This window comes from Chrysochloris asiatica, unplaced genomic scaffold (assembly GCF_000296735.1).
Source record: "Chrysochloris asiatica unplaced genomic scaffold, ChrAsi1.0 scaffold00003, whole genome shotgun sequence".
NCBI classification, from domain to species: domain Eukaryota; kingdom Metazoa; phylum Chordata; class Mammalia; order Afrosoricida; family Chrysochloridae; genus Chrysochloris; species Chrysochloris asiatica.
The window spans coordinates 18978596-19005123 of NW_006408521.1; the positions used below are offsets into that span (position 1 = coordinate 18978596).

The 26528-nt window shown below is 40.4% G+C and overlaps 1 protein-coding gene across 2 annotated transcripts in view; it reads right to left on the reverse strand.

The window, feature by feature from the left end:
• The window catches only part of MYOF (myoferlin), a 188516-nt gene that overhangs the window by 78071 nt on the left and 83917 nt on the right, over positions 1–26528 (reverse strand). The window contains exons 16-25 of one of the 2 annotated variants that reach the window (XM_006831147.1): positions 23982–24064; positions 22779–22817; positions 21791–21915; positions 19947–20063; positions 14917–15094; positions 13532–13656; positions 7681–7787; positions 4618–4813; positions 3558–3713; positions 735–866 (exon numbers count right to left, since the gene is read on the reverse strand). In XM_006831147.1, the coding sequence (XP_006831210.1) occupies positions 735–866; positions 3558–3713; positions 4618–4813; positions 7681–7787; positions 13532–13656; positions 14917–15094; positions 19947–20063; positions 21791–21915; positions 22779–22817; positions 23982–24064 (1258 nt within the window). The remainder of the gene's footprint in view (positions 1–734; positions 867–3557; positions 3714–4617; positions 4814–7680; positions 7788–13531; positions 13657–14916; positions 15095–19946; positions 20064–21790; positions 21916–22778; positions 22818–23981; positions 24065–26528) is intronic. The other variant, XM_006831148.1, reaches the window with a different exon arrangement.

Consider the following 26528-nt stretch of genomic DNA (forward strand, 5'->3'; position numbering starts at 1 on the left):
AGGGGATTATAATCAATGTAATGAAACAAGTTATATGAATTGTTGAATGTGAAACTGACGATGTGCCCTGTAAACTTTCACTCAATCCACAATAAAAACATTTAATTAAAAAAAAAAGAAATGGAATGCATAAACATCGATATCTTAGGCATTAGTGAGCTGAAATGGACTGGTATTGGTCATTTTGAATCTGACAACTACATGGTTTACTATGCCAGGAATGACAAATTGAAGAGAAATGGTGTTGCATTTAGCAACAACAACAATAACAATCTCAAGTAACCATTTCCTGGGTTCTTTCAGTCAGCTATATATACATAAAATGAAGAGTTTCTTGTTAGATCGCTACTTGGTGTCCCACCACTGGGCACTAACATGTGACTGACCATCATGGGGTTTTAGTATTGGGGATTGGAAGAGCACCCCATTTCAGTACTGTTGGTGAGACTGGGGAGTCTGGATTGGCTGTTAGCCTTCCTTGCTCAGGGTTACCTTCTTTTAGAATTATGGCATAAAGACATTAACCACCGACTGATGAATCCCAATGTTGACAAAAACACCTTCATCTTACATTTTCTTATCCTTTCTCTTTAAGATTTTTTTGGGTTAGGATTTTAGGTGATGGTGATGGTGATGGTAGAGGTTGTTGTTTGAACATATGAATGCTTTCCCCAAGGATGAAAAGTAAAAGTACTCCCCGCAAAAGGAAAAGACAGTGATGCCAGTAAATGTACCATTTCAGCAAAGACGGTGAATGTTCCTTCGGCAAAGCTATTGAACTTCTTCTCCACAGCACTTAGGCCCAGCCAGATGTTAACACGCAATTCTACAGGCACCTTGGGACCGTTGTTTTTTTCCTGTGGATACTGTGAGAGGCACAATGACATGTTACCTTGGGCACAGCTTGTGACGTTAAGTTAAAGCCAAAAAACAATGGAAAATCTAAGTGTTGCTCTCACCAGTCTAATGCTATGTTTGCTTACTTAAAACATTTCCAATGATCCTACAGCAAAGATGAAACTGACAATTAAAGCAACAATGTTGTTGTGAGTTGCTGGAAATTTTCAGACGATCAAAAGTATTTTCATAACAATACCAAGATGTTACATGTCTTTTCCACCGTATCATCATATTCACAATGGTGGACAAAATTCCCTGCACTTTAACAGTCAATCAAGGCGGTGGCACCAAATTGTACCAGTAGTAATCGTTTTCTTAACGCATGCTCAGTTAAAAAGCCCCAAATGCCAGCTTTAATTAAGAATGCTCTTGATCAAGCAGTGAAAATCACCAATCATATCAAAGCTCAACCTTGAATGCACATCTTGTTGATATTTGTGTGACTGAGAAGGGTGCATGCAGAGAGTACTTCTACTGCATTTCGGAGTATGAGGTGGTCATGCGAAAATGCTCTTAAGCCTTTGTTTGAGCTGTGAGCAGAACTATTGGATTTTGTTTTGTTTTGAATGGAATACAATTTTTACTTGAAACAGTGATTAGCAGCAAATATGGTTATTCAGACTTGAGTGTGGGGCAGAATTTTCTTGGACATACAGTGAACTTGCCACCTCAAGAAAAAGAATAGACCGTATTTGTTGCTATTGACAACATTCACACTTTCAAGTAAAAATTAGAATTTTCGAAAATTTGCCATAGGGAGCCTAATCGCTTGCCAATACATAAAGATGCTTATGATAAGGGAGGTGGTGATTTTAAATACATACAGTGTGATTCAACGTCAACATTAGCAAGAACTACGGAACTCAGTGAACCAATGTTTTCCAAATGATCAGTGGAGAAAAGAGACATTCAAAGTGCAAGACACAATGCATCTTTTTTTTTTTAAATGTATTTAATTGTGGTGACATAAGGTCAATGCAGCAGCATGCAAAGCTGACTGGTTTCAGATTCCGCATTGCAGTTAATCTTTTTAAAAGTTGCTACCTTTGAGTTTGGTGTTGTAGCCAAAATAACTGCCCACATGATCTGAAAAGGTTATTAACAGATTCCTCTCTTTTCCAGCCATGTATCTCTGTGAGGCTGCTTTCTCTTCATATATTTCAACACAAAAGCAGTTTGAATACATAAGCAGATATGAAAGCCCAGTTATTTTCTGCTAAATCAGACATTAAGGGGTTTGTAAAAATGGAAAAACAGTATCACTCTGCTCAGTGATTTAAAAAAATAATAAAATATAGCTATATTTTAGAAAAATATGGAATTTATGATTACATGTTTATAACTGCTATTTTAAAATGAATTAATAAAAGATTTAAAACATATCCATTTTTATTTCCATTAGAGTAAATATTGATAAATGTAACCTATATAAGCAAAAGCTCTCTGGACTTCTCAGTAACTTTACGAGTATAAAGAAGTCCAAGAACCGAAAACAGCCACTGAATTAAAGCACTGACTTTCAAACTGGATAATGAGAACATTCGTAGACTCCAATAAACAAAGTATTATCCAGAAAGTATTTTGCTGTGGATCCACTAAAGTAGTAAAACCTAACATATAGAGAAATCACCTTAATCTTCTCTCTCACTTTCTGTGAAATTTTATTCATTTGTCAGTTTGCTTCCACCTACTGCTGAGGTCAATTTTAATGGTGGTTCTATCTTAGGATAATTTTATCCCACCTAGAAACACTTGCAAGAGGACAGTCATGCTGCTTCTATTCCAGCCCCCGGATTGAAAAGCAAAGACGTTATGAAGAGGGATTCAAAAAGTTCTTGGAAAAAGTTTAATTCCATTCTTTTACCAACTTTTTAAAGCCCCCTTGTATGCATTAAACATTAGCTGATATCTTCTTGTTTTAAGAGAACAGTCTGCCCTGACGCTGCATTTTCTCATCTCACTCTCTCCCTAATCTGAAGGATTTAAGAACTAAATTGGGGCTACCCAGGGAGAGAGATGTCGAACATGCAGATGGAACCATTCTGATAACTTTGTTCCCATCCCAGCACCCCCTTTAGTTCTCCATGTGCACACACAAAGCAAACACTCTGGATGGGGTCCTGGGATGGATTTAGGAATGTTTAGGAAGCTCCCAGAGCATGTGCAAGAACTTTGGATGCATGTGTGATGTGTGCTCGTCTGGAGCTGAGAGCCAATGACTTTCATCAGTTCATGAAGGAACTCTACGTATGTTCAGAGTTCTCAATGCGAGGACACCTTCAGTTAGAGCAACAGATTTCATGATCTACCTATACTGTCTTCTCTTTTCATCTCCTTCTCAAACATTCACTCGAATGAAGGGAAGAAAGGTATTGCTTTGGATGAGCTATTTTAAGTAAGGGGGAAATTCATACCAGAAAGCACAACAGTCATCATACCAAGTTAATATTGTCACAAAGACGTCTACCAGAGCGTACTTAATTGAATACTAGCAGCCTCTGAAAATTCCTGCCCTTGAAGGAGCGGCCAAAATGGACTAGCTTTGATCATGATCATTTAAACCATACACTGATTAGCAAATTACAAAGCAGCCCCTTCTCATGAATACGGGATCGGCATTTTAGTAGCTCACATATACAAGTGATGAAGATAGGTACCTTCAGAAAGATGGTTTGGGTTTTCCCACAGTATTTCCCAGATGCGTTCTCACCAGTGGTAGAATATAAAACCTGATGTGCGGGAATTCGTGCATAGGCTAGTCTTTTCTCTCCTCGGATCATCCAGATTATAATGTCAGGCATACTGTTTTGTGGCTGGTCATGTGAGTAGACAGAACAGGAAGAAAAGCTATGATTAGTCTAAATGCCTGGTCCAGGGTCCTCAGGTTGCCAGTACAGAAACACTGTGGTTAGGATCTGCCCCGTGTTCCTGAGACTCATGTTCTGTGGCCCACGGGGAGATCGAAGGGTTGGGAGGCAGGTTGCAACTGGCCAAAGGAATTGAAGGAACCGAGGGCTTTTCCTGCTAAAAGCCCCACCTACTCAGTTCTGAGGGGCATTTTAGGGAATACCCATCTCATTTAACAGTTGTGTAACAGTTAACTGGTGTAGCAGTTAAGCACTCAACTATTAACTGAAGGATTGGCAGCTTGAACTCACCCAGTGTTTCCATGGAGAAAGACCTGCAATCTGTCCTCACAAGGATTACAGCCTAGAAAACCTTATGGAGAAGTCCTTCTCTGTCACATGGGTCACAAACTGACCCATGGTATCTAATCTCCCATATCATTTGATGGACATTACCAGTGTTCAAAGGGTACAGGCTTCTTATAATTTATGAAACACAGGCAGACCATCTGTCTCGTATTCTAAGTCTTCCCGACGCCAATGATAGCTGGCATTTTAACTTCTCTGTACTACAGTGATCTGCCACTTCATCTCTTTATTTGAAGTATTGTCTGATTGTATCATGATCATGATAATAATTTTTCCCCTTTGAAGACCATTCCAGGGTTACCAACTCAACATTCCTTTCCTGTCCTGACTTCAATGACATTCACTTCCATTATTCACTCCCAACCCTTGATTTCATCATCTCTCAGCGCTGCTCAATATCCAAGATAATGTTCTAGATTCTTCAACCACTCTCAACCTGGGTGCCATTCCACAGGCTCCTTCTTCCACATGAGGTGATGTTCATGTAGTTTAAAAGGCTCACCTCATCAGTCAGCTGCATTAATTTATCAAGCCAGTCTTCAACTTCAGCCAAAACAGACTTTACATCTGTGTTGTCTTCAGACCTCATTCTCATAGCTGCTTCATGTATCTGGGAGAGAGCTCTGGACCGTAATTTTTGTATTTGAGTATCAAGAATTGTGACATTCGATTTTCCTTCTGTGAGAGGCAGCGTGTATCTAAAGAAAAAGAAACAGAATTTTAGGCTTCAGAACTGTCAAAAACACTTAGGTTTGGTTTTCATCTTGCAAACCACACCAATTTCCTAACTCTACAAGTCTGGTTCAGGCTGAAATTTAGACTATGGCATTGGTAGAGCAGACCTGTCTCTCTCTACCAATTAGGAGACGCCAAACAGTCTCCTAATTCTCACTATATAGTAGGTACTTTGGAAATGTAATCTGGAGGGACCAGTCTTTGGAGGATGTTGATAAAGTCAGTGGAAAAGAACGAGTTGAGTTGGCACAGTGTCCACAACAATGGACTCAAACATAGAAATGATGGTGAGGCTGGAACAGGACCAGACAGTGTTTCATTATATTGTTTGTAGGGTTGCTATGAATTGCAACTCGATGGCACCTAACAACAACAATAACTCTCATGAACCCTGGTAGGCAAGTGGTAAGTGCTCTGCTTCTAATCAAAAAGTTAGTAGTTCAAACCCACCAGTCACTGAATGGGAAAGAGATATGGCAATATGAGTTGTAGCCTTCGAAACCCTACAGGGCAGTTCGCTGTCCTGTAGGGTCACTATGAGTTGGGATCAACTCAGCAACAATGAGCTTGGTAATTCTTATGAGGAATGCAAGAGAAAAAAATTCCAAAGTAGTTCCTGGGGCTTCACCTAAGTCACTGAAGAGTATGGAAACAGAACAGCAGCTGGGAGACACTGGACTTGCCTTCTTTTGATTCTTTGAATCATTTATAGATCCACAAAATGATGGATGTAGAAGAAAGATTAGAAATAATTAATTGAAGAGTTCTTAATTTGGAGATTGTGGGCCACTAGGCCATTCAGAAGGAGCTCTGGTAGTGTAGTGGTTATGAGTCAGGCTGCTAACCTCAAGGTCAACAGTTTGAAACTACCAGTTGTTCTGCAGGAGAAAGATGAGGCTTTCTGCTCCCATAAAGATATACAGTCTCAGAAACCCTATACAGGGCCGCTATAAGCCGGAACCGACTCCATGGCACATAACCACCACCGCCACCAGCAGGCAGTTCAGACAGGCTAGGAAGTTTGTGAATCCTTGGACATGCTGTGTGACACAGTGAAGAAGTCCACAGCCTGTGGACCAAATATCTGGGTATAAATTCTAGCTCCCTGTTTGCTAATTTTGCAATTTTGATCAGTTACTTAATCTCTTGCTTTCCTGTTTTCAACACCTACCTTTTAGGGCTGTTGTGAGGAGTAAATGAATTAATCTATGGACAGTATTTAGAGCCCAGCCTGTCACATAATAATGTCTGAATAACATTGCCATGGCACTGCCTCATTGTTGTCATTATTATCATTTCCATCCTTTCATCAGATTCTCAAAGAGGCCCATGAGTGCAAAAATGGTTAATAACCACTCGTGTAGGCCAACCCCAGTGAGAATTAAGTCTAGCGATGGGACCCCAAAGATTCTGAAAATAGCAGAGCTGGGACCAGAATCAGCCTTCACCTGCCAGAGCTTTCTTCTCCCATGGCAGCTGGTGGGGCTGCAGGATAGAGCTGTCAACAATTCCAGAAAGTTCTCCTCATATTCTCCCTACCTAGAGTGACTGCCATTTGAATGTCACCCAGCTTCTTCAGTGAAGGGAATCCTAGAATGGCTTGCCTTAATCACTGAATTCCCTGCTAAAAAGATTCCCCTTTGATTCTTTCAAAACAATTCATATCACAAGTGTAAATTAGGTAAAACCCGTATTTTGTTCAGCAAATTATAATTGGCACAGACATTTTCCACAAGAAAGTCATTACCAAATATTTCTACTTGGGATATATAACACTTGCAGGGTTATATCCATAGAATAATTCATATACATAGAAGACTATGTATATTAGCTCCAAAGTCCCATGTGAGACCCTCAGTGAGCAGATGCTGATGGTGAGAACTGTGTAGCCGGAAGAGTGGACTCTGCGCATCAGATGGGACATTTCACCCTATAGGGACTCTGTTTTCTCATCTATTAAATGAGGAGGCTGAAAAAGATGATCCCTGAGGACCCAGTTCTAAAACTCTCAAGCAGGTTTGCAGTGTATTTTAATTTCAGCTAAATATCAGTTACTTGGTTCCACCACTAGAAGGCACAAGAAGACAGGAAGATTTAGGACCTTCCCCTAGAAGCAAAACAATGTCCACGGTTCTTGCTGCGAAAAGTATTCAATCTACTTTACTTTTGGATCCTCCCAGTCCAGTGCTTTCTTGGTCAATTATGAAAATGAGTTTGGAATGAATCACTTCCCCCCTTTGATTTCCAAATGTCAGAATATCTGAGCTGTTTCCCCAAGTCATAGCTATGAAAGGCCCTCTGACTCAAGTCAAATGTACTGGTTTCACCTAACAGAGCCTACGCCTTCACAGGGTTCATTAGGCATTTAGTGAAGGAGAAAGGGAAAAGGCTATTTCTAAAATGATATTTATGAATTAGGAACCTTGTTCTGAATGCTGAAATCTATGCTCCACCCTTGAATCCCATTCTCTATAGGAGCCAAGACTCAATTTTGGGGGAGGTCTAGTGGGCACACATGGAACGCAGGTAAGCAGAGCACAGACCTGGCCATCGCCTCCTCAGAGTCCTGGCCTGAGGCTGCCCTGGGAGGTGCTTCCTGGAGCGGGGCCAACCTTAGCCTCCTCCCCTGCTTTCAAATTGGCACCCAGTCAGAAAGTGAAGCTTTTCCTGGTGGTGAGTCAGTGACAACTCCTAGTTAAACTTGTTTAAGAAGCTTGAATGGTTCACATTTATTTTTCAGGCAAACATTATAAACAATTCTAAAGGTTCCGGTCATTTAAGGGAGGAGGATTAGGTTGGAAATTCTGAGATAAGAATAGGGTCGTCATACCTTGTGTCTTCTATAACTTCATCTATCAACTTCCACCACACTTCAGCCAACTGGTTTTCAGGAATTTTGCTTTGTATCCCTGATTTTAGAGCCTCAAGGTTTGATTGCTGAGGAATTTGGAGGAAGAGGAAAGAATTGATAATTGTGTTTACTGACGTTACTACAACCAGTAAAGTTTCAACTTTTAGTTTCAGGAGTAAACATTTTTTAAAACATATTAAAAAGCTTAAGAGCCGAGAAATGAGAGGTTTTTCAGAGCTAGTAGCACTGACTATAGCTTAGTACTAGTTACTTCTCTTCCCTGATCAACACTGATATCTTTAAGCAACAAAATAGTTTTTCCAATATAGTTGATTTTTGAAGCCATGTATATACTTACATAAATACATAAAATAACACACAAAATAAAATAAAATCAGCAAGGCTGGGGACAATAGACCTAAAGTGATATATAAACAGAAGCAAATTTCACATGAATATTATAACTACACTGAACCCAGGTAACTTTTTAACATGCTATCTTGGACACAGATCCTCACTTTAAAGGCAAAAAAAAAAATTAAAAAAAAAATCAAACCATAATTAATTAGCTTGTTTTCATCAGTTTATCTATGAATTTTAGTGATATTAAAACACTACTTTCTTTTTGAAAGAGTCATAAACTCCATCCTATTGCTGCAATCCAATCAGATACCTCCCTAGATGGATTCAGAAGGGATCTTTCACCTTGTCGTCTGTGTAGAGTGCCTCTTGGAATTGTGCATCAGAGACTTTAGTATGGAAGGAGCAGAGACTTTAGTAAAGAGAGGCAATTACTGAGGAAAACAGACAGACATTTGCTTACTTCTGTGCATTAGCTAATAAAGACAGAATGAGCTAGAGTAATTCGCTACATTTACAGTGGAGGCTTTCATAACAGACCTACCTACAACTGTCTCATAGGATTAAAAGACCACTTGTCTGTCAGTTTGTCATACTGTGGTGGCTTATGTGTTACTGTGATGCTGGAAGCTATGCCACGGGTATTTTAAATACAGCAGGGTCACCCATGGTGGACAGGTTTCAGCTGAGCTTCCAGGCGAAGACAGACTAGGAAGAGGGAGAGACAGACTACTTCTGAATGTTCAGCTCCTGAAAACCTTATGAATAGCAGTACAACACTGTCAGGTATAGCAACAGAAGATAAAAAAATTGTGAATAACAATAGAACATAGATGGATATAGTACCAGAAGATGAGCCCCTCAAGTTGGAAGTTGCTCAAAACACGACTAGGGAATAGCTGCCTCCTCAAAGTAGAGTTGCCCATAATGACATGAATGGAGCAAAGCCTTTATGACCTTCTTTGCTGATGAAGCACAACTCAAAATGAGGAGAAACTGTTACAAACATCCATTAAGAATCAGAATATGGAATGTACAAAGTATGCATCTAGGAAAATTGGAAGTTGTCAAAAATGCAACGGAAAGCATAAAACTCCTATGCATTAGTGAGCTGAAATGGACTGGTATTGGCCATTTTGAATCTGGCAATCAGATGGTTTACTATGCCAGGAACAACAAATTGAACAGATCTATCATTAAGTACAATGCTGTCGATGACAGGATTAAATCCATATCCCTAGAAGGAAGACCAGTAATACACTATTATTCAAATTTATGCATCAACCACTAAACCGGTTATGATGAAATTGAAGAATTCTACCAAGAAATTGAAGAATTTTTTCCTTCTGAAATTGATCCAACATGTAATCAAGATGCATTGATCATTGCTGGTGATTAGAATGTAAAGGTTGGCAACAAAGAGAAAGGATCAGTAGCTGAAAAATAGGCCTTGGTAATAGAAATTATGCTGGAGATAACATGATAGAATTTTGCAAGATCAATGACTTAATTCATTGCCAATACCTTTTTAAATAACATAAAAGGGACCTCACTAGATGGAATACAGGATTCATATCGACTCCATCTATGGGAAGAGATGGTGGAAAAGCTCAATATCATCAGCCAAACCAAGGGTTAGAGGAAGACTCAAAAACAGCCTGTGATATGCAGATGAAACAACCTAGAATGCTGAAAATGAAGAGGACTTGAAGTACTTACTGATGAAGCTCAAAGACTCCAGCCTTCATTATGAATTGTACCTTAATGTAAAGAAAACAAAAATCCTCACAACTGGACCTATAAATAACATCATGATAAATGGAGAAAAGATTGAAATTGTCAAAGACTTCATGTTGCATGGATCCTCATGGAAGCAGTAGTCAAGAAAGCAAACAATGTATTACATTAGGTAAATCTGCTTCAAAAGACCTCTTTAGAGTGTTCAAGAGCAAAAATGTCAGTTTGAGGACTAAGGTGTTACCTGACCTAAGCCATGGTATTTTCAATTGCCTCATATGCATTTGAAAGTTGGACAAATGAATAAGGAAGATTGTAGAAGATTCTATGCATATGAACCATGGTGTTGAAGAAAAATACTAAAAGCATCATGGACTTCCAGTAGAACAAAGAAATCTATGTTTGAAGAAGTACAGCCAGATGCTCCTTAGAAGCAAGCATGGTGAGACTTCATCTTTCATACTTCACACACGTTATCAGAAGGGACCAGTTCCTAGAGAAGGACATCATACTTGATAAAGTGGAGGGTCATTGAAAAAGAGGAAGACGATGGACTGACACAGTGGCAGCAGCAATGAGCTCAAACATCAATTGTGAGGATAGCGCAGGACCAGGCAGTGTTTCATTCTGTTGTGCATAGGGTTGTTATGAGTGATAACTGACTCGATGGCACCCAACAACCACCACATAGCACACGGATCAATGCCCATAGACTCAGCATGCTTATGTTAATCTTTTGAATGCCCATGTTCTTCTGTTCTTTCTGAGTTACTTGCTTACCAAGAATCAGTACTGCTAGTTCCCAAACCTGTGCATGTTGTGTTTGTTATTGTAATCATGTAATCCAATAGAATATCATATAAACATCCAAAGGAAATTAATTTTTGCAGTCAATGAGTTGAAACAAAATGTGTATGAATTGTTGAATAGAAAATTGATCTGCTCTGTAACCCTTCACTCAATTCACAATAAAAAGAGAAAAGAAAAAGAAATGATTTTTTTAATGAAAACTAAATCAAATTTGTTGGAAAGACTCATAAAGATGTCAGAATACAAAATGCTCTTAAACTGGAGAAGTGTAAACCGACTTTACTCTAGTAAACATTGTGAGGAAATCACAAGATCTAGAAGGACGCTGCCTAGAAGGTGCCTATGAAATCACCTAAGTTCTGGCTCCAATTCCATAAAACCCAAACTGAAAATGATACAAACGAGTGCTGCTTGTGACTCCCCCAAAATTAATGAATTAAAAAAGCAAAGACAAAAGAAAAGGTGTGGCTCTATACCAAAAGAGTAGTAAATGAACAGACACTTAAGTGTATACACTTTCCTTTACTCGTTTTAATTGTTTCAATAAACCCTCCAACTAAGGGCTTCCACCTCCGAACTAATGAAGACGGTACCTTATGTGTACAGTTTGAATATCTACAGGCAAAGAGGTTGAGCATTGCCCAGCACTAGTATCAATTAGCCTTGTGAAACCCTATGCAGGGTTGCCCTTGATAGCACATAACAATGACAACAACTTAAACCTACAATTCTTCTTCAACAATTCCATACTTTGCCCTTTTTAATATAAAAGAATATCTTTAAATTTTACCAAGAGTCTTAAATCAGGTATGTCTATCCCTGACAGATGCTGAACCATTGGGAAAAAAACAATATTAATCTAATTTAGAAGTCAAAATACTAATATCAGATGGATTTTATCATTATCTAATAGTATCTGACTTATTTAGAAATATCCCAAATATGGCCCTCTTCTTCTCACCCATGTCAATTGGATGGATAATCACAGATATCACACTAGAGCTCCAAAGAGGAAGAAAATTCCTCCAGTCTAAAAGGCACTGTTTCCATGTTGTTACTGGCATGAACCATTCTCATGATACTTTACATACAAATTGTGGCAGAAACTGGACTTCGACCCCTCAAAAGTCATGCTCCGCTCTTTCTCAATAATAGAATTTTTTATCTAGGCACGTGTCTGTCCAGGCCAACTATTTCCCAGCTTCCTTGTAGTTAAATATAACTATATGACTGGATTCTGGCCAATGGGAAGTGGGTAGAAATATAGAGTATGACTTGTGGGTTTTTCCCTTCCAGAGAAATGCACAATGCCATCGCCTCCCTCTCTTTTCCCCTTCCCTCAGGCTGAAATATTGTAGGGTGAGCTGTCTTCTACCATGCAGACAATAATAATTCTTTGGTGATGGCAGAGCAACAAGGGGGAAATAACCTGGGTCCCCAGCGTAACAGAAGCTCCAAACCATTCTTGGACTGCCTACTTCAACTGTTACTAATGAAACTGCTTTTCTTAGGTTTTCATACTAAAAGAAACATTTTTTTATGGTTACCAAGGGTGTGAGGGAAGGGAAAGTGATTCACTAGCTAGAGGGGAGACACATGTCAACATGGGAAGGCAATATACAAGAAGAGGGATGTTGGCAGAAGAATGATGAAGACAGGTGAAGACACAAGGAGGTATGCAAGGGCTAAAGGGGATAGAGGCAAATAGTGATCTATACACAACCTTGGAACAGCAGTGTTCTATGGATAGATACATGGACAGAGAGACAAGCTGAATGAGTATGGGAGGAAGAGTGGGATATATATATATAGATATATATATTTGTATATCCCACAAATATATAAGAATTTGAAAGAGGATATTTGTACGTGGGTATTTACGTTTCCTGTAAGCACAACTATGAATGTGGTGGAGCATACAGTAGGCAAAATGATGAAAACTTCTTAGATATTATCAAATATTTAAGGCAATGAGTTCCTGGGCCTAGGGGCTCAGGACCATAGTCTCAGAGGACACCATGGTCAATTGGACAACATAGTCCACAAAGACAATGTGCTACATCCTACTCTGGTGAGTAGTGTCTGCGATCTTTAAAGCTCAAGAGCTGCAACCTAAGGTGCAGCTATCAGTGTCTTCATGTATGGAAGAAAGGAAAGTGATGAAAATTATAGACTCTTGGAATCAATTAGTCCAACAGAGTAATGGAACATGTGAACATCGGTCTCCATGACCCTGAGACCAGAAGAACTTAGATGGTGCCCAGCTACCACTACCAACTGCTCTGAAAGGGATCACATTAGAAGGTGCAGAACATATGGAATGGAACTCAAAATTATTTTAAAAAAACAAAAACAAAAAAGGCCAGGTATTTGCTGGTCAGAAAGATACTGGAGAAACCTGAGACTATGGCCCTTAAACACCCTTCAGTACTGGAAAAGAACTCACCCTAGTGGCCCAATTTTCAGCCAAGCAGTAGATAGGTTTATAGAGGGGGCAACAACACCAATAAGGTGTGTTCACTTAGGTATACAGGGGGGACAACAATTTAGTAAGGTACAGTCAATCATTCAAAATTAAAAAGGAAACACTGGCCTAGGTACAAAATTGAGAAGGGATGGGAAAGAGGGTGAATTGGAAATAGGAAGTACAGGAAGAAAGCGGGATAACTGTTGTTGTATGGAGGGAATTGCAATCATTGAGATGAAACATAGTGTAGGCTTTGTTGAATGTAAAACTGATGATCTGAAAACCTTCACTCAATTCACAATAAAAAGTTTTTTGTTTGTGTTTTTTAAAAAGAAGAAACAACTTTTCTCTTGTGTATCCCTCTATTTTGAAGTCTTGTGCTATAGTGGCCTTATCCTAACAAACACATAACTTTTTCAGTCTGATGAAAAGGGAATGTAGAAAAGATCAACTTACCAGCCGTTCTGCCATAACCAGGAGAATGTTCACAGCATCCAGGCGATGACTAATGTCCTCCCAGTAGGAAGTCAGGGTAACAACTGGCTTCGTGTGGGCCCAAGACAAGTAGTAATAGAAGTTTCCTGGTGCAGAACATTAGGAACAGTGAACACCAGACATGCAAAATGAACAGCATGTTTATTAAGGAGCGGTGTCATCTATGCTGTTGATTGATCCAAATGCTTGGGGAATGGCTTGGGTGGTCTGGTTCTTGAATTTTATAAAATGAAGCAATCGAAAGAGATACCAGAGCCTTGCTTTGAAAATCTCTCTCAAATACCACAGTAAACAGATCACATCAATGCAAGGCTCTTAGTGATTCAGTGATAACTACACAACAGGGAAACAGCCAATAGAGATCATAAGAAATTAAGAAAATCAAGACTGAATGCATTTGTCCCTGAAAACTTATCCTAAATGAGTCTTTTTTTTGGAGGTGGGACAAGAGGATATGATGTTTGGTTCTTTATAAGCCTTTGCTGGTTACATGGGTTTTGGTATTAAGGAACTACTGTGATCAAGAATTAGCTGACGTTTGTTTTCTAGGATATTTTATATTTTAAATCTGGTTGTACAAAACATATTTGAGACTATGGGACATTCGGACCAGAGTTCTTCGGTCTTCTCTAACCATCTGTCAGTATCTTTCTTAGGCTCTTCTCATACTCTTTGTTCAAATGCAGTTATTGATCCTCAGAGCAACTCTGGTCATAGTGCTGGTGAGTAACAGAACAAAGACCAGACTCCTGATACTCCAAAGCCCAAGCCTGAGTCCCATCCACTCCAACTAGTAAAACGAAGAAAGATATGGGGTCTGGCAGGGCAGAGGTGGGAGGAAGTGGCTGGTTCAGGATGCTTAGTGTTCAGCACTCATTAAACATGTGATATCACAAGGCAGAGTTGGTGTTAAAGCTGGGGTTCAGCTCTTGGCAATGAGGCCTGCAAAGTCTCGGGTTTGGCCAGTCTCAAAGATGCCTGAATTCCAACCATAGTGTCTTTCTCATTGAGTCTTTTCCTTTCCATTGATCATATTCTGGAGTCCCTGGGAAGTGTGATCAGCTGTTAGCCCAAAATGTGGAAGTTCAAGTTCATCCAGAAACCCCTTAGAAGAAAGTTCTGGTGATCTACTTCCCAAAATATTAGTTATTGAAAATCTGAGGGAGCACAGTTGTACTCTGACACACAAGGGATGGCTGTGAGTCAAAGTTGACTGGACAACAGATATTGTGGCTAATCAGATGCTGGGGATAATGTAGGTCAAAGGGGGACTAATGTGCACAATTCCTGCCCCCAAGTGCTCCCTCAGTAAATGTGCACAAGAGAGGAGTGAGGGCCAGTCTTACCATCGAATATGGCACGGCTGTACTGAGTTGTTGATGCCAGAGGTTTACAAGTTGTGTCAAACTTGTTACCATAGTTCCCAATGCTGACTTCAAACTGAATGGCTTCACCAACATCTTGCAACATGGTGGCTGAATGGAACACAGCACAGAGGCAATACTTCCGCCTTCGCTGATACTTCTACAAAATATGACAAATATAAAGCCCAGCTGTAACTCCTTTTGCCCTTATTCACATGTGGATTTCTAGCAGATAAAGAAGTCCTGGTGGCATCGTGGTTATGCGCTCAGTTGCCAACCCCAAAATTGGCAGTTCAAACCCACCAACTGCTCTGTGAGAAAGATGTCTGCTTTCATAAAGATTCTCAGCCTTGGAAACCTTATAGGACAATTCTACTCTATCCTATAGGGTTGCTACAAGTTAAAATGGATTGATGGTAGTGAGTTTGGGGTTGGGTTTCTAGAAGATATAATTCAAAGCCTAATGTTGTTGTTGTAAAGTGCCATATAGTTGATTCTGACTTATTATGGTGTTCAGGAGAATATTGAAAGTGCCATGGGCTGCCAAAAGAACCAACAGATCTGTGTTGGAAGAAGTGCAGCCAGAGTGCTTCTTGGAGGCCAGGATGGACAAACTTCATCTCTCATACTTCAGACATATTGTCAGGAGGGATCAGTCGCTGGAGAAGGATATCATGCTTGGTAAGGTGGAGGGTCAGAGAAAAAGAGGAAGACCCCCAGTGAGATGGATTGGCAAAGTGGCAGCATCAATAGGTTCAAGCGTGGCAACAGAAGTAAGGTTGGCCCAGGATCAGGCAGTGTTTCATTCTGCTGTACATAGAGTCGCTATGAGTCAGTACCGACTTGATGGCACTTAATAACAACAACAACAACAACAAGAGAAGGAACTTCCAGTTTTGTAGTCCTTCTGTTTGAGCTTTGAAGGCCACATTGGGATTAAAACTGGCATCTGACATTTTTGTTGTTGTATTATTTTTTCCATTGCTATCTAGTTACCAATCTGTAACACAATCTAAGTGTTGAATAATGGCACTTTCTACCATTATGATACTAGGATTACTTAATCCCTGTAGGATGTTATTAACCAGTTTTCCTTTTCTTCATTATTCATCCAAACCATGGCTTTTATTCTATAAAATGAATCACAATTATGTGTAGGTTTTCTAGCATGTATGATGCAAGATTTATTTACTGAAGACAACTGTTTCGAGAACTTCTGACAGTAAATATTGCTTGTTGCCCAGACATCTCACTGTTATAAAATTTCCATTTTGACTAAAGGAATTTCTTGATGTGCTCTAGTAGAACCCTCAGGTAGTTTCATCAGAAACGCCTTTGAGTCTCAATCCTTGTTTGACAGTCTGTCTAAAATATTGGTCTTCAATCTTAGCTCCACATGGAACTTTAAGTATATTAGTACCTGAGTTCCACCCCTATGATTCTGCCTGAGCATTGTGAATGTAAACATTTCCTGCTGATTCTAAGGTGCAGCTGAGGGTGAAAACCAGGGTTTGTTTCTACTGCCACTTTTGATAGAGACGGGCTTGGGGGACTGTCAGAAGCACCCACAACTAAGCACCCTACACTATCCTTGAATCTGGAATACTGTGGAAATTGTGGGTTTGAGGAGGGATTGTTGTGTGAAAATTACAAAGTAGGCAATGATTTGTATTTGTCATAACTTACACAGCATAACACCTTTTTTGTAAACTACCTAGGACTATGGCAGAAATACAAAATAGAATTCTGAACCTGAGTCAGGGCCCAGAAGGAAACTGTTGTTGTTAGTTGGCATCAAGTTGATTCTGACTCACGATAAAAGAATCACCTGTCAAGACAAGAGTGGGTGGGGAGGTGCAGGGGAGGCTCCTTGGAGCAGTGAGCTGCTGCCTCTGGTTACACCGACTGTCCTGTACACTTCCATGTGGGTCATGGGTCCAGTGGCAGTAGAATTTGCACCATCACATGCAAAAGCTTTGATAGAACCCCAACCCTAGAGGGTCTGGGCTCTAAGAACAATAGTTTAGGCTCTAGCCTTCACCACATCTTTCAAGAGCCCCAAAGGGGCCATTTTGTTATCAATACTCCAAAAGCATCTATCTGCTCACCTGCTTGAGAAACAGGCTGCCCTGCTCCTACCTCATCCTTTCCACTTCCCTTCTGTCCTCAGGGCACAAATAAAAAATAATAAGTACCATTCAGAGAGTCTGGAACGTCAGCTTTTGCCTTTAGTAGCCTTGGGGCAAAACCACCTTCCAGATGGAAAAGTTAAAGAATGTAAATTACAGTATAGAAAAACGTTGTAAGTTTCTTTGATTTTGTAGGACCTTAGGGCTCTCCTTCTGATCAGCGCACATTTTAAATGGAAGTGGTATAAGGTCATTTCAGAAATAAATGTGGGGAGAAGGATGATTTCTGTCAACCAGAATACCCAACAGGAGTACCAACTGGCTTCAGAATTCTGATGGGAGTAGCAGATCATGAAAGTGGCTGTGGATCCACAAAGCACAGCGTGTTAAAGGTCAGTGACAAGAAAACTGCCGTCTTGGAACTACTCACTAAAGGTGGCTGAAAACTGGTGGAGATGCAGGAAGAACCTGAATGCATCGTTTCATGTAATATTTATTAAGCATTGAATGTGGTCCAGACCAATGGGGGATCTGAAGGAGTTCCTAGTTCAGCAACAGAGAGAATACCAGTTCAAGAAATGCTCCCCAAATACGTTAGCTCACACACAAGGAGACTGGGAAAGAACAGGGAGGTGATCCCGGAACAGATTCCAGATTCCAGAGACAAAGAAGAGGGTCCATCAGTGGTCTAGCTGAGGTTCCAAAGCCAGCAGGTGTTAGATAATGCTGGATTTGCATCATCTGACCGCCTTCTACTGCCTGATGCCTACTGTGGAAATAACCAGGCTGAATCCTGCTGCTTTTCTTGGAGGTTCTTTTGACCAGGCCCATGTAGAGCAGTAGATCCAAGCCCTAGGGAGATGGGTGAGCACTTTTGCTATTTAGCAACCAAGGCGCTTTTTTGTTGCAGCCTCTTCACCTTACCTAAATTTTCTATTACTTGCCTATGACTGGAGACACAGGGCTTTTGTAAGTTGGGTAAAGGTCAGAACAGGGGACCTTTGTAAATTGGATAAGAGTGATGATCACATTCTATGTTGACCATCTTCATAAAATCTTCCTGCCAGGTGATGAGAGTGGCACAGATCCTCACATCTCTCTGTTCACTTACCAGAGAGAGAGAGATGTAAGATGCTCCTGGATACTTGAAATGTGAGCATCTTAGCTCTTTCTCCTGCTTTTTAATGCTGCTGAGTTGTTGTTGTTTTTAAAAAATTTTTATGTTTATTAAATTGATGACATAACTACTTTGCCATCTGTGTTCAATTATATGGAGCAAAGAAAAATAATTCAGACTTGTGTTCTATTTAATAAAAATCTTTCCCTTTATACTATTGACATATACTATAGCAGTATATGTTGTTGACTCTTACTTTTTTCGCTTTCATTTTTTTTTTTTGCTTCATTTTTACTGAGATCCATGATAGAAGCATGTTTGCCTGTATGTGTTTACTTATTTGGAACACAGAAAACTGATTTGTTTTGCATGCTGATTACTATGGGGTTTTCCTTTATATTGTGTCTCTTCCTCCAGCTCCCATTATGACTGGGGCCCATGGGGAGTTGTGTGCAGTCACAGGAAGAGGCAGGTAGAGACAGGTGACGACCAACTGTGAGAAATCCAGAAAGCTGATCAGAACCACTGTAAGTTGCCCTTTTCATTGTGTTTCCCTATCATTGTTCCAGAACTGAAAGTAAAAACTTAAAAAACGTTGCAGTTTGGTCTCTGCTGTGATATGGGTAAAGAAGGGTTTGCCCATGTATGGAAGGGAGGGAGGGATAAAGAACACAGGGCAGCAGCAGCCCCAGGAAACTTGAGGAGTTGAGGATGATTTGGAGCCTAGCAGGGAGTAGCCCTGAAAAGGGGACATCAGTAAACTGGCTGCTCTTGCAAGCAATCCAAATTTGTAGAATGTGTACGCATTCCTCTGCGATTCTCAGAAATAACCAGGGAGGTGAACTTGGAATTATCCTGGACTTCGTATCTTTGAGAAGTGGAGACTCAGAACTGTTGTAAGTGAGCCTTCGGATAACCAATCATACTTTGAAAAGACTGTGATAGACCAGCTACCTCTGAAAATAGAAGTAACTAGTGGTGGCACCTGCATCTTTGGGGATGACTCTTGAAGTCATCTCCCTTGTTGTTGTTGTTGTTGTTGTCAGGTGCCATCGAGTCGGTACCAACCCATAGCAACCTTATGCACAGTAGAACGAAACACTGCCTGATCCTGGACCAACCTCACTACTATTGCCACGCTTGAGTCCATCGATGCTGCCACTTGGCCAATCCATCTCGTTGGGGGTCTTCCTCTTTTTCTCTGACCCTCCACCTTACCAAACATGATATCCTTCTCCAGTGACTCATCTCCCTGAAGACCCCATTAACCCAGTTAGTAAATAAGCCATTCAATGTGGAGGTATGGCTGCTTTTGCCAGTTTTCAGTAGGATATTAACATTTCAGAGAGGTGCCTGGGCTTGTGTTCAATGTTGGAGGGTTGAACTCATCCAGAGGTGCCCCAGAGTAAAGGTGTAGCAGTCTGTTTATGTAAAGATTACAGCCAAGAAATCCCCATGAAACAGTCCTCCTACATAATACTGTAACACACGAGGTCAGCATGAGTCATAACTGACTTCATGGCAGTGGATTTTATTAACTTCTCAAAGGATGAAGCAAGTCTGATCACCCCATGATGTTATTATAAATAGATCAAGAGGGTGTTGACAGGCATGTGTTATGATTCAGATCTCTCTCTAATTCTGCCAGAGCTGACCCTTTGCTTCCTGATGTTCCCTTCAGGCCTCCTTGCTCAAGCAGGACAGACCATCTAACCCACCACCATGTATTACTCCACACAATGCATCATTTATACGCTAACATTTACCTCAACAACCAGCAGGTCATCGTTTGAAATGGACTCAAGCTTTTTATTTGGTGGTGTTTTTTCAAGTAAAGTGCTTAATTCAACCAAGATCCTGCCTCTATAGGCAACTCCTTCCCCCTGAAAAGCAATAACACAGGATTATTCCTCTAGGCATGAACAACAGCAATAAGAACCCTGTCCCTCTAATAAGTAGCCCAGCTACAAAAAAAATTTCTCCTTCCCATGCCCCTAACCTCCAAAAAGGAGCCCTAGTGGCACAGTGGATAAGCGCTTAGCTGCTAATGGAAAAACTGGAGGTTCAAATCTACCAGCCACTCTCTGAGCGAACGATATGGTAGGCTGCTTCAGTCAAGATTACTGTTGTTGTTAAGCGTCATCAAGTTGGTTCCGACTCACAGTAACCTTGTAAAGGGTTTCCATAAAGATTCCAGACTTAGAAACCCATCAGGAAGTTCTACTCTGTTCTACAGGGTCACTGTGAAAATTGACTCCAAAGCAATGGGTAACCTCCAAAATGGATTAGTCAGCAACTTTCCCAGCTGGATTTGGGTCTTTGGTATCAGAAACTTCAGGAAGGATACCTGGGATGACAAGGCTGAAAGAAATATTAGCCATGACTAAGGCCAGAAGTTTTCAAGCCATGCTCTGAATCAGAGGCTAGGGATGGAGGCTGAAGGAATTCTAGGACTTTCTTACCAGACTCTAGCTCTGTATATCTGTGTTAACTTGATTACTTCTCTCTTCTTCTCAGAAGAGGGAGGTTGTCATATTGACAACCAGGGATATTCTCAGTGACACCAGGATATAAAGGAGGAAGATGTTCTGATGAGGCTGAAGATGAATGGTGACTACTCCTCTTACTACCCCAGTTGGTTGACACCATTCAGTCCTTCCCAGCTGTGCTGTCAATCATCTTCTGGAGAGGACAGGAAGATCTCCCCTTTCACACCCAGTCCACCACCCTTCCCTTCCCAGAGCCTTTTCTCTCTGCTCTGGTAGCAGAGTGGTTACGAATTGGGCTGGGACCCGCAAGGTCAGCAGTTCGAAACTACCAGCTGTTCCACGGGAGAAAAACGAGGCATTCTGCTTCTGTAAAGATTTACAGCCTTGGAAACCCTCTACAGGGTCACTATGAGTTGGAACTGACTCCACGGCACATAACAACAACAACAGGTCTCCCTTGCTTGGGCCTTGGGAGGTTGCTACAAGACATTACTTTGGCTTCTACTGTGGTAAAAAGAGCACTTCCAATCTAAAATGGAAGGGCTGGATCAGAGTAGGGATAGTGAAGGGATTCATCAGTCATATACCTCCAATTATTTGGTCAACCATAGAACATGGTATTGAAAAGATTTCCAGGTAGCACAATGATTTATTAGGAAAGAGTGCCAGCATTGATCACTGATGTTTACCATCACTGTAGCAGTGGAATAGAATGGCCAAAGTATGTATTTGCCATCATCAAATTACACATCCCTAAGCTCCTTTCCTGGAGTCCTAGTGTGGTGCTGTGTGTTAATGCACCAGACTGCAAAGCCTTTTGAACTGCAAGGTTAGTGGTTCAAGCTCACCAGAAGCTCCTCAGAAACCCTATACAGGGTCGCTATGGGTCGGAACTGACTCTACGGCACTTAACAACAACAACAACAACAGCAGGCTCCTTTCCTAGTCTCGCATTCTAAGACTTGAGGAACCCAGACTTCAATCCTTCAACATTTTATCAGTCATATGGTTTATGGTGGAATCGGAGGAGGTCCCTTAAATATGGGATTAGTTATAACCATCATAAGAAGGATTTACATCAATCAGTGCTCATCAATAACAACCTGAATTGAGAAACCAACCTTTCCAGTATTTAGCTCATCATAAGGATCTGGGAATCCCGTATATTCTCTGGGGCTTCCATAAAGGTTCAGATAACAAGGTCCAAATGTTGGAACAAAGCCCACCTCTGTTTCTCCTGTATTTACTGAGATATAAGTACTATCATTAGATTGAGGACTTTTAACATTCAGTCTACTGAAATCAATGCTAGCGATTAGTTAGTTGGCTGAGGCTATTTGTGTTAGTTATATGAATGCACATTATAAGAACTTTAAGACTGGCCAGCTAGCTCTTTTCTTATTGATATGTTAGCAAATTTAAAAAACAGTCATGGTAATTTATAAAACTTATAAATGTATGTTAATCTTACAAAAAGATAATACTATTCAAATGAAAAGGTAACAAGATTTTCAAGTAGATTTTCTGGTTGAATGCAAGGTCAATGGTTCAAGCTCACCAGCTGCTCTTTGGAAACCCTATACAGGATCACAATGGGTCAGAACCAACTAGTCAGCACTCAACAACAACAACAACATATCTACAATTGGCATTGTACTAAAAGTATCATTTGGCAACTGGGGAGCTAATTGGGAGATGAAAACCTTGGGGTGCAAAGTGAAAAACATTCATTATCTTCCATTCTAGAGATGGCGGAAAGTTATTTATTTCAGCATAATTGACCTAGTGCTCCATATTTCTAACTGCTGAACATAAACAATAAAAAAAACATGTTATATCTTGCAAATAATTATTTGCAATGAAATTGAGTTTAGGAGAGAACATGAAACATATAGCAAAGTCTGATTAGCATGTTTATTCTAAACTTAGCCATGCAAGACAGCCATACACCATCCACACAAAGATTATTACTCTGGCAAAACTATTTTTGAGACAGTAAAATATGAAAGAAAATAATTAAAGGTTCTAAAAGCAACCACTTAACATATTTTCAGCAGGACAATAGTAGACAGGAAGATCCAATAGACAGCAAAATTACAAATCATAAACCTGTATATGATGCAGCCCCAGTTCCTGAAGATGAGAAATCTATATAGTAAAAATATGATTGATTAAATAAGAGTAACATGCATTATATCAAAGAGACACTGAAAAAGTTAATCACATTTAATACCAGGTAAGTGGTTTAGCAACACCAAAGAAATCCCAAATTCAGAATCAAATCAAATGACCCTTTTGTAATTTATACAAGTCTCACCAGTTAATTGGAAAATTACTCAAAGCTTTGTGACAATTGGCAGAGCCACCACACATTTAAATATAATTCAGACAAGTTATTTGCCACCGCACAAAAAGCATTGCCCTTCTTTCATCATCTAATTACATGTTCATCATTTTCTTTCCACGCCTCACCAGAGCACATTCAAGGTCCACATTTCAAGCAACGTTCTGTTGCTGGTTCCATACGTGTTCTCTACGATGATATCGACATTCTCTGTAACTCTCTTCACTTCCTTTTGAGTTCCTATCAGAATTGTTTTTGACATCCGTAATTCTACCAGAAGTCTCTTCAAGACAATCTAGGCTTTTACTATTAGACACTTTAAAACACATCCAGACTCCATCCATTAGCCAATTCTTAAACTACTTCCACATTTTAGGCATCTGTTAGAGTAGCACCCCACCTCTTGGTACCAAATTCTGTTTTAGTCATCTAGTGCTGCTATAACGGAAATAGCACAAGTGGCTATCACAAGTGCTTGAACTAGCAGAAATTAACTTCTTCACAGTTTAGGGGGCTAGAAGTCTGAATTCAGGGTGCTGGTTCGAGGGGAAGACCTTTTTGCTCTGTCAGTACTGGAGGAAGGTCCTGGCAATCTTCATGGGGCTGACATATCTCTTCCCCCATCTCTGCTTCTTAGATTGCTTGTTTTAATCTCTTTCTAGAAAAGAGATTGGCTGAAGATACTATTTATGCTAATCCTTACTCATCAGCATAGCATAGACAACCTGTTCCCAAATGGGATTATAACCATAGGCATACAGGGAGGAATTACAACACAAATTTTTTTTTTGGGGGGACACAATTCAATCCATACCATAGTCATAGCCACAACATCACAGAGATGATTCACTAGATTTCTCACACTTGGCTTTTAAGAACTGAGGTTCATTGTCAGGTAACTACCCAAGTTCACTCTGTCTCCAGAAATCCTGTGCTCTATCTTGTTCCAGTTCTTCCCTGGGACTTACCTTCTACTTCCCCACCAGAAGCAGCAATTTTAGAGAGGTGCAGGTAAGTTGTTCCAACTACATCATTTTTGGTAAGACGGTCCCTGTGTAAAAGAGCAAGTTAATGCCTGTGCCTATTAGGACATATGCTCATTTCAGCAGTAAATATATAGACTTTAAAAATACCCTGAACCCCTAAAATTCATGTTGGACAACATGAAGAGGAATAACTTAAGAATTATCAGCATTCAGAAAAAGGAAGAATCACACAAGTCCACAGAGGAGATAGCTGAAGAACTTCTGGAAGAAAATTTTCCTAACATCCTGAAAAGTGAAAAGATAAGCATTCAAGAAGATCAGTGAACCCCAGGAAGGACAGACCCCAAAAGGCAATCAATCACCAAGACCTAATAATCAAACTCTCCAAAATCAAAGATAAGGAGAGAATCCTGAAAGCAGCTAGGGAAAAGAGAAGTGTTATTTACAAAGCCAAGCAAATCAGATTAAGCTCAGATCTCTCAACAGAAACCATGTAGGCAAGAAGGCAATGGGGAGACATATATAAAACCCTGAAAGAAAAAAACTGCCTTCCAAGAATCCTCTACCCAGCAAAGCTGTCAATCAAATACGATGGTGTAAGCAAAACATTCCAGGATAAACAGAAGCTAAGAGATTTTGCCAAAGCCAACCCTGCTATGAAAAACATCCTAAAGGAAGTTCTGTGCACTGAGAACCAACCAGAACAGACAACAACTACAGAATGATGTATGTGGCAGCATCACCCTGAACTCAATCGACAAATGGAAGATTCAAGAACAGAATAAAATTATAAGAACAGAGGATCTGGGAGGTCAGTCTATGATCAAAACATTTACATTGTGAAAGAAGGTAAACAGAGGAGCAGAGATCCAGGTGGTGGAAAGATCAGGTAGCTTACAGGATAAAATAGACTGTCTTAAATGGAGGGAAGAATTAATGGAATATAAGGTAACCAAAACAATGGGGTTGGGGTGGGGGGTTCAGTTCAGGTGTTGGGGAGGGCAATACAAGAAAGGGGAGGAGGCAGAAGAACAAGATACATAATGGAACACTGAGACAGGTTTGCATGTCCTAAGTGGGACAGAGGTAAATAGTGATGCATGGTCAACCTTGGAATAACAGGGCTTTGGGATACAGGAATATAGGTATAGGTTGAAGAGGGGAAATAATACTAAAATGCTTGATTGTCTTATGAATATTAGTTTCCCTTCCCTACTATTATAAAATAGGCACTTGAGTGGAGTAGAAAGGAATGTTGGGAAACATTATTACAGAAAACTTGTAAGCCCATCTTCAGCCTATAACTGATTGGAATACCTAAAAGGGGTTCTAGAATTTGCCCAGTGAAATAGGCCTTTTGCAAAGCCTTTACAGAGTATAGGACCTGAGTCCCATTCAGAACCTTATGAGGTGGGACAAGCAGACCAGCCTGGAACAGCTAGAGCAACAGAAGATACATCTTCAAAGAAAGATCACCAGGAAAAAAAAAACAAAAACAAAAATGGCAGTATGACTGACTACTACAAGAATAAGCAACCTGTTCACCAGGAAGACATCAAGGCTAGCAATCAAGTTCCTTCAGGACAAACTCTCCTCTAAGACTGAAACTCAAAGGTAACACACAAAAAAGCATGTAAGCTTGCTGGTGACCACATTGGTCTACTGGTGAGTGGAAGAGGGGGAAAGGCAACAATGAAGAAATAGCCTGAGTTCAACCATAGTCCATTGATTCCCGTTGACCTGGAGATGAGAGAGAGAAAAGGAAAGGCTTGGTCCAAAGTGTGGTGAGACCTGAGGACACTTGAACCCATGGACAAGGACATAGCCACAGAGGGCTAGAGCTAAGAGTGAAGCATCCAGCTGATATGAAGTGAGGGGAGATGCACAAGAACACCCAAACTTGCAGACAGTACTCATTTGACCTATCCTCGATGGCTTGATAATCAGAACTTGACTAGAGGAAGACTACACACACCAAAAAAAATTTGTTTTCATTAAGGATACAAGGGTAAATTGCTACAATTTGATGAACCTGACCTATACTCAGAGAGATAGTTATTCTAAATACCAACAGAGAGGGAAGGAGTCTTCACATCAAGTATCAGTGCTATCCCCTCTGTACACAAGGTAGATGGGGCTGGGGGACAACTTAGACATTGAGGGGTAATAAAGGCATGAAGTGAGTGGCTTACAAGATTTCAAGAGGGAGTTTAGTTTAAGAGTATGGGGGGAAAGAAAGAGTTCCCACTGAATAGATTTCATCTTGTCTAGGTGGGTCTGGTGAAAAGAGATGGGGATAAGATTTACATGATTCAATAGTGAATAATTGTTATCATGACTAATTGGGACTGTCACAACTGTAAAGGTAGAAGTTTTGTAACAAAAACAGGGGAGTGGTTAATCTTACAGTGCAGAAACGGAGGACCCTAGGACCATGAAGGAAGAAGCGCACAAGTAGAAAGTAGAGAAGCAGTGATGCCAGAAACTGAGGCAGAGATGGGGGCATGGAGAGGGGGAGTGACTGAGGAC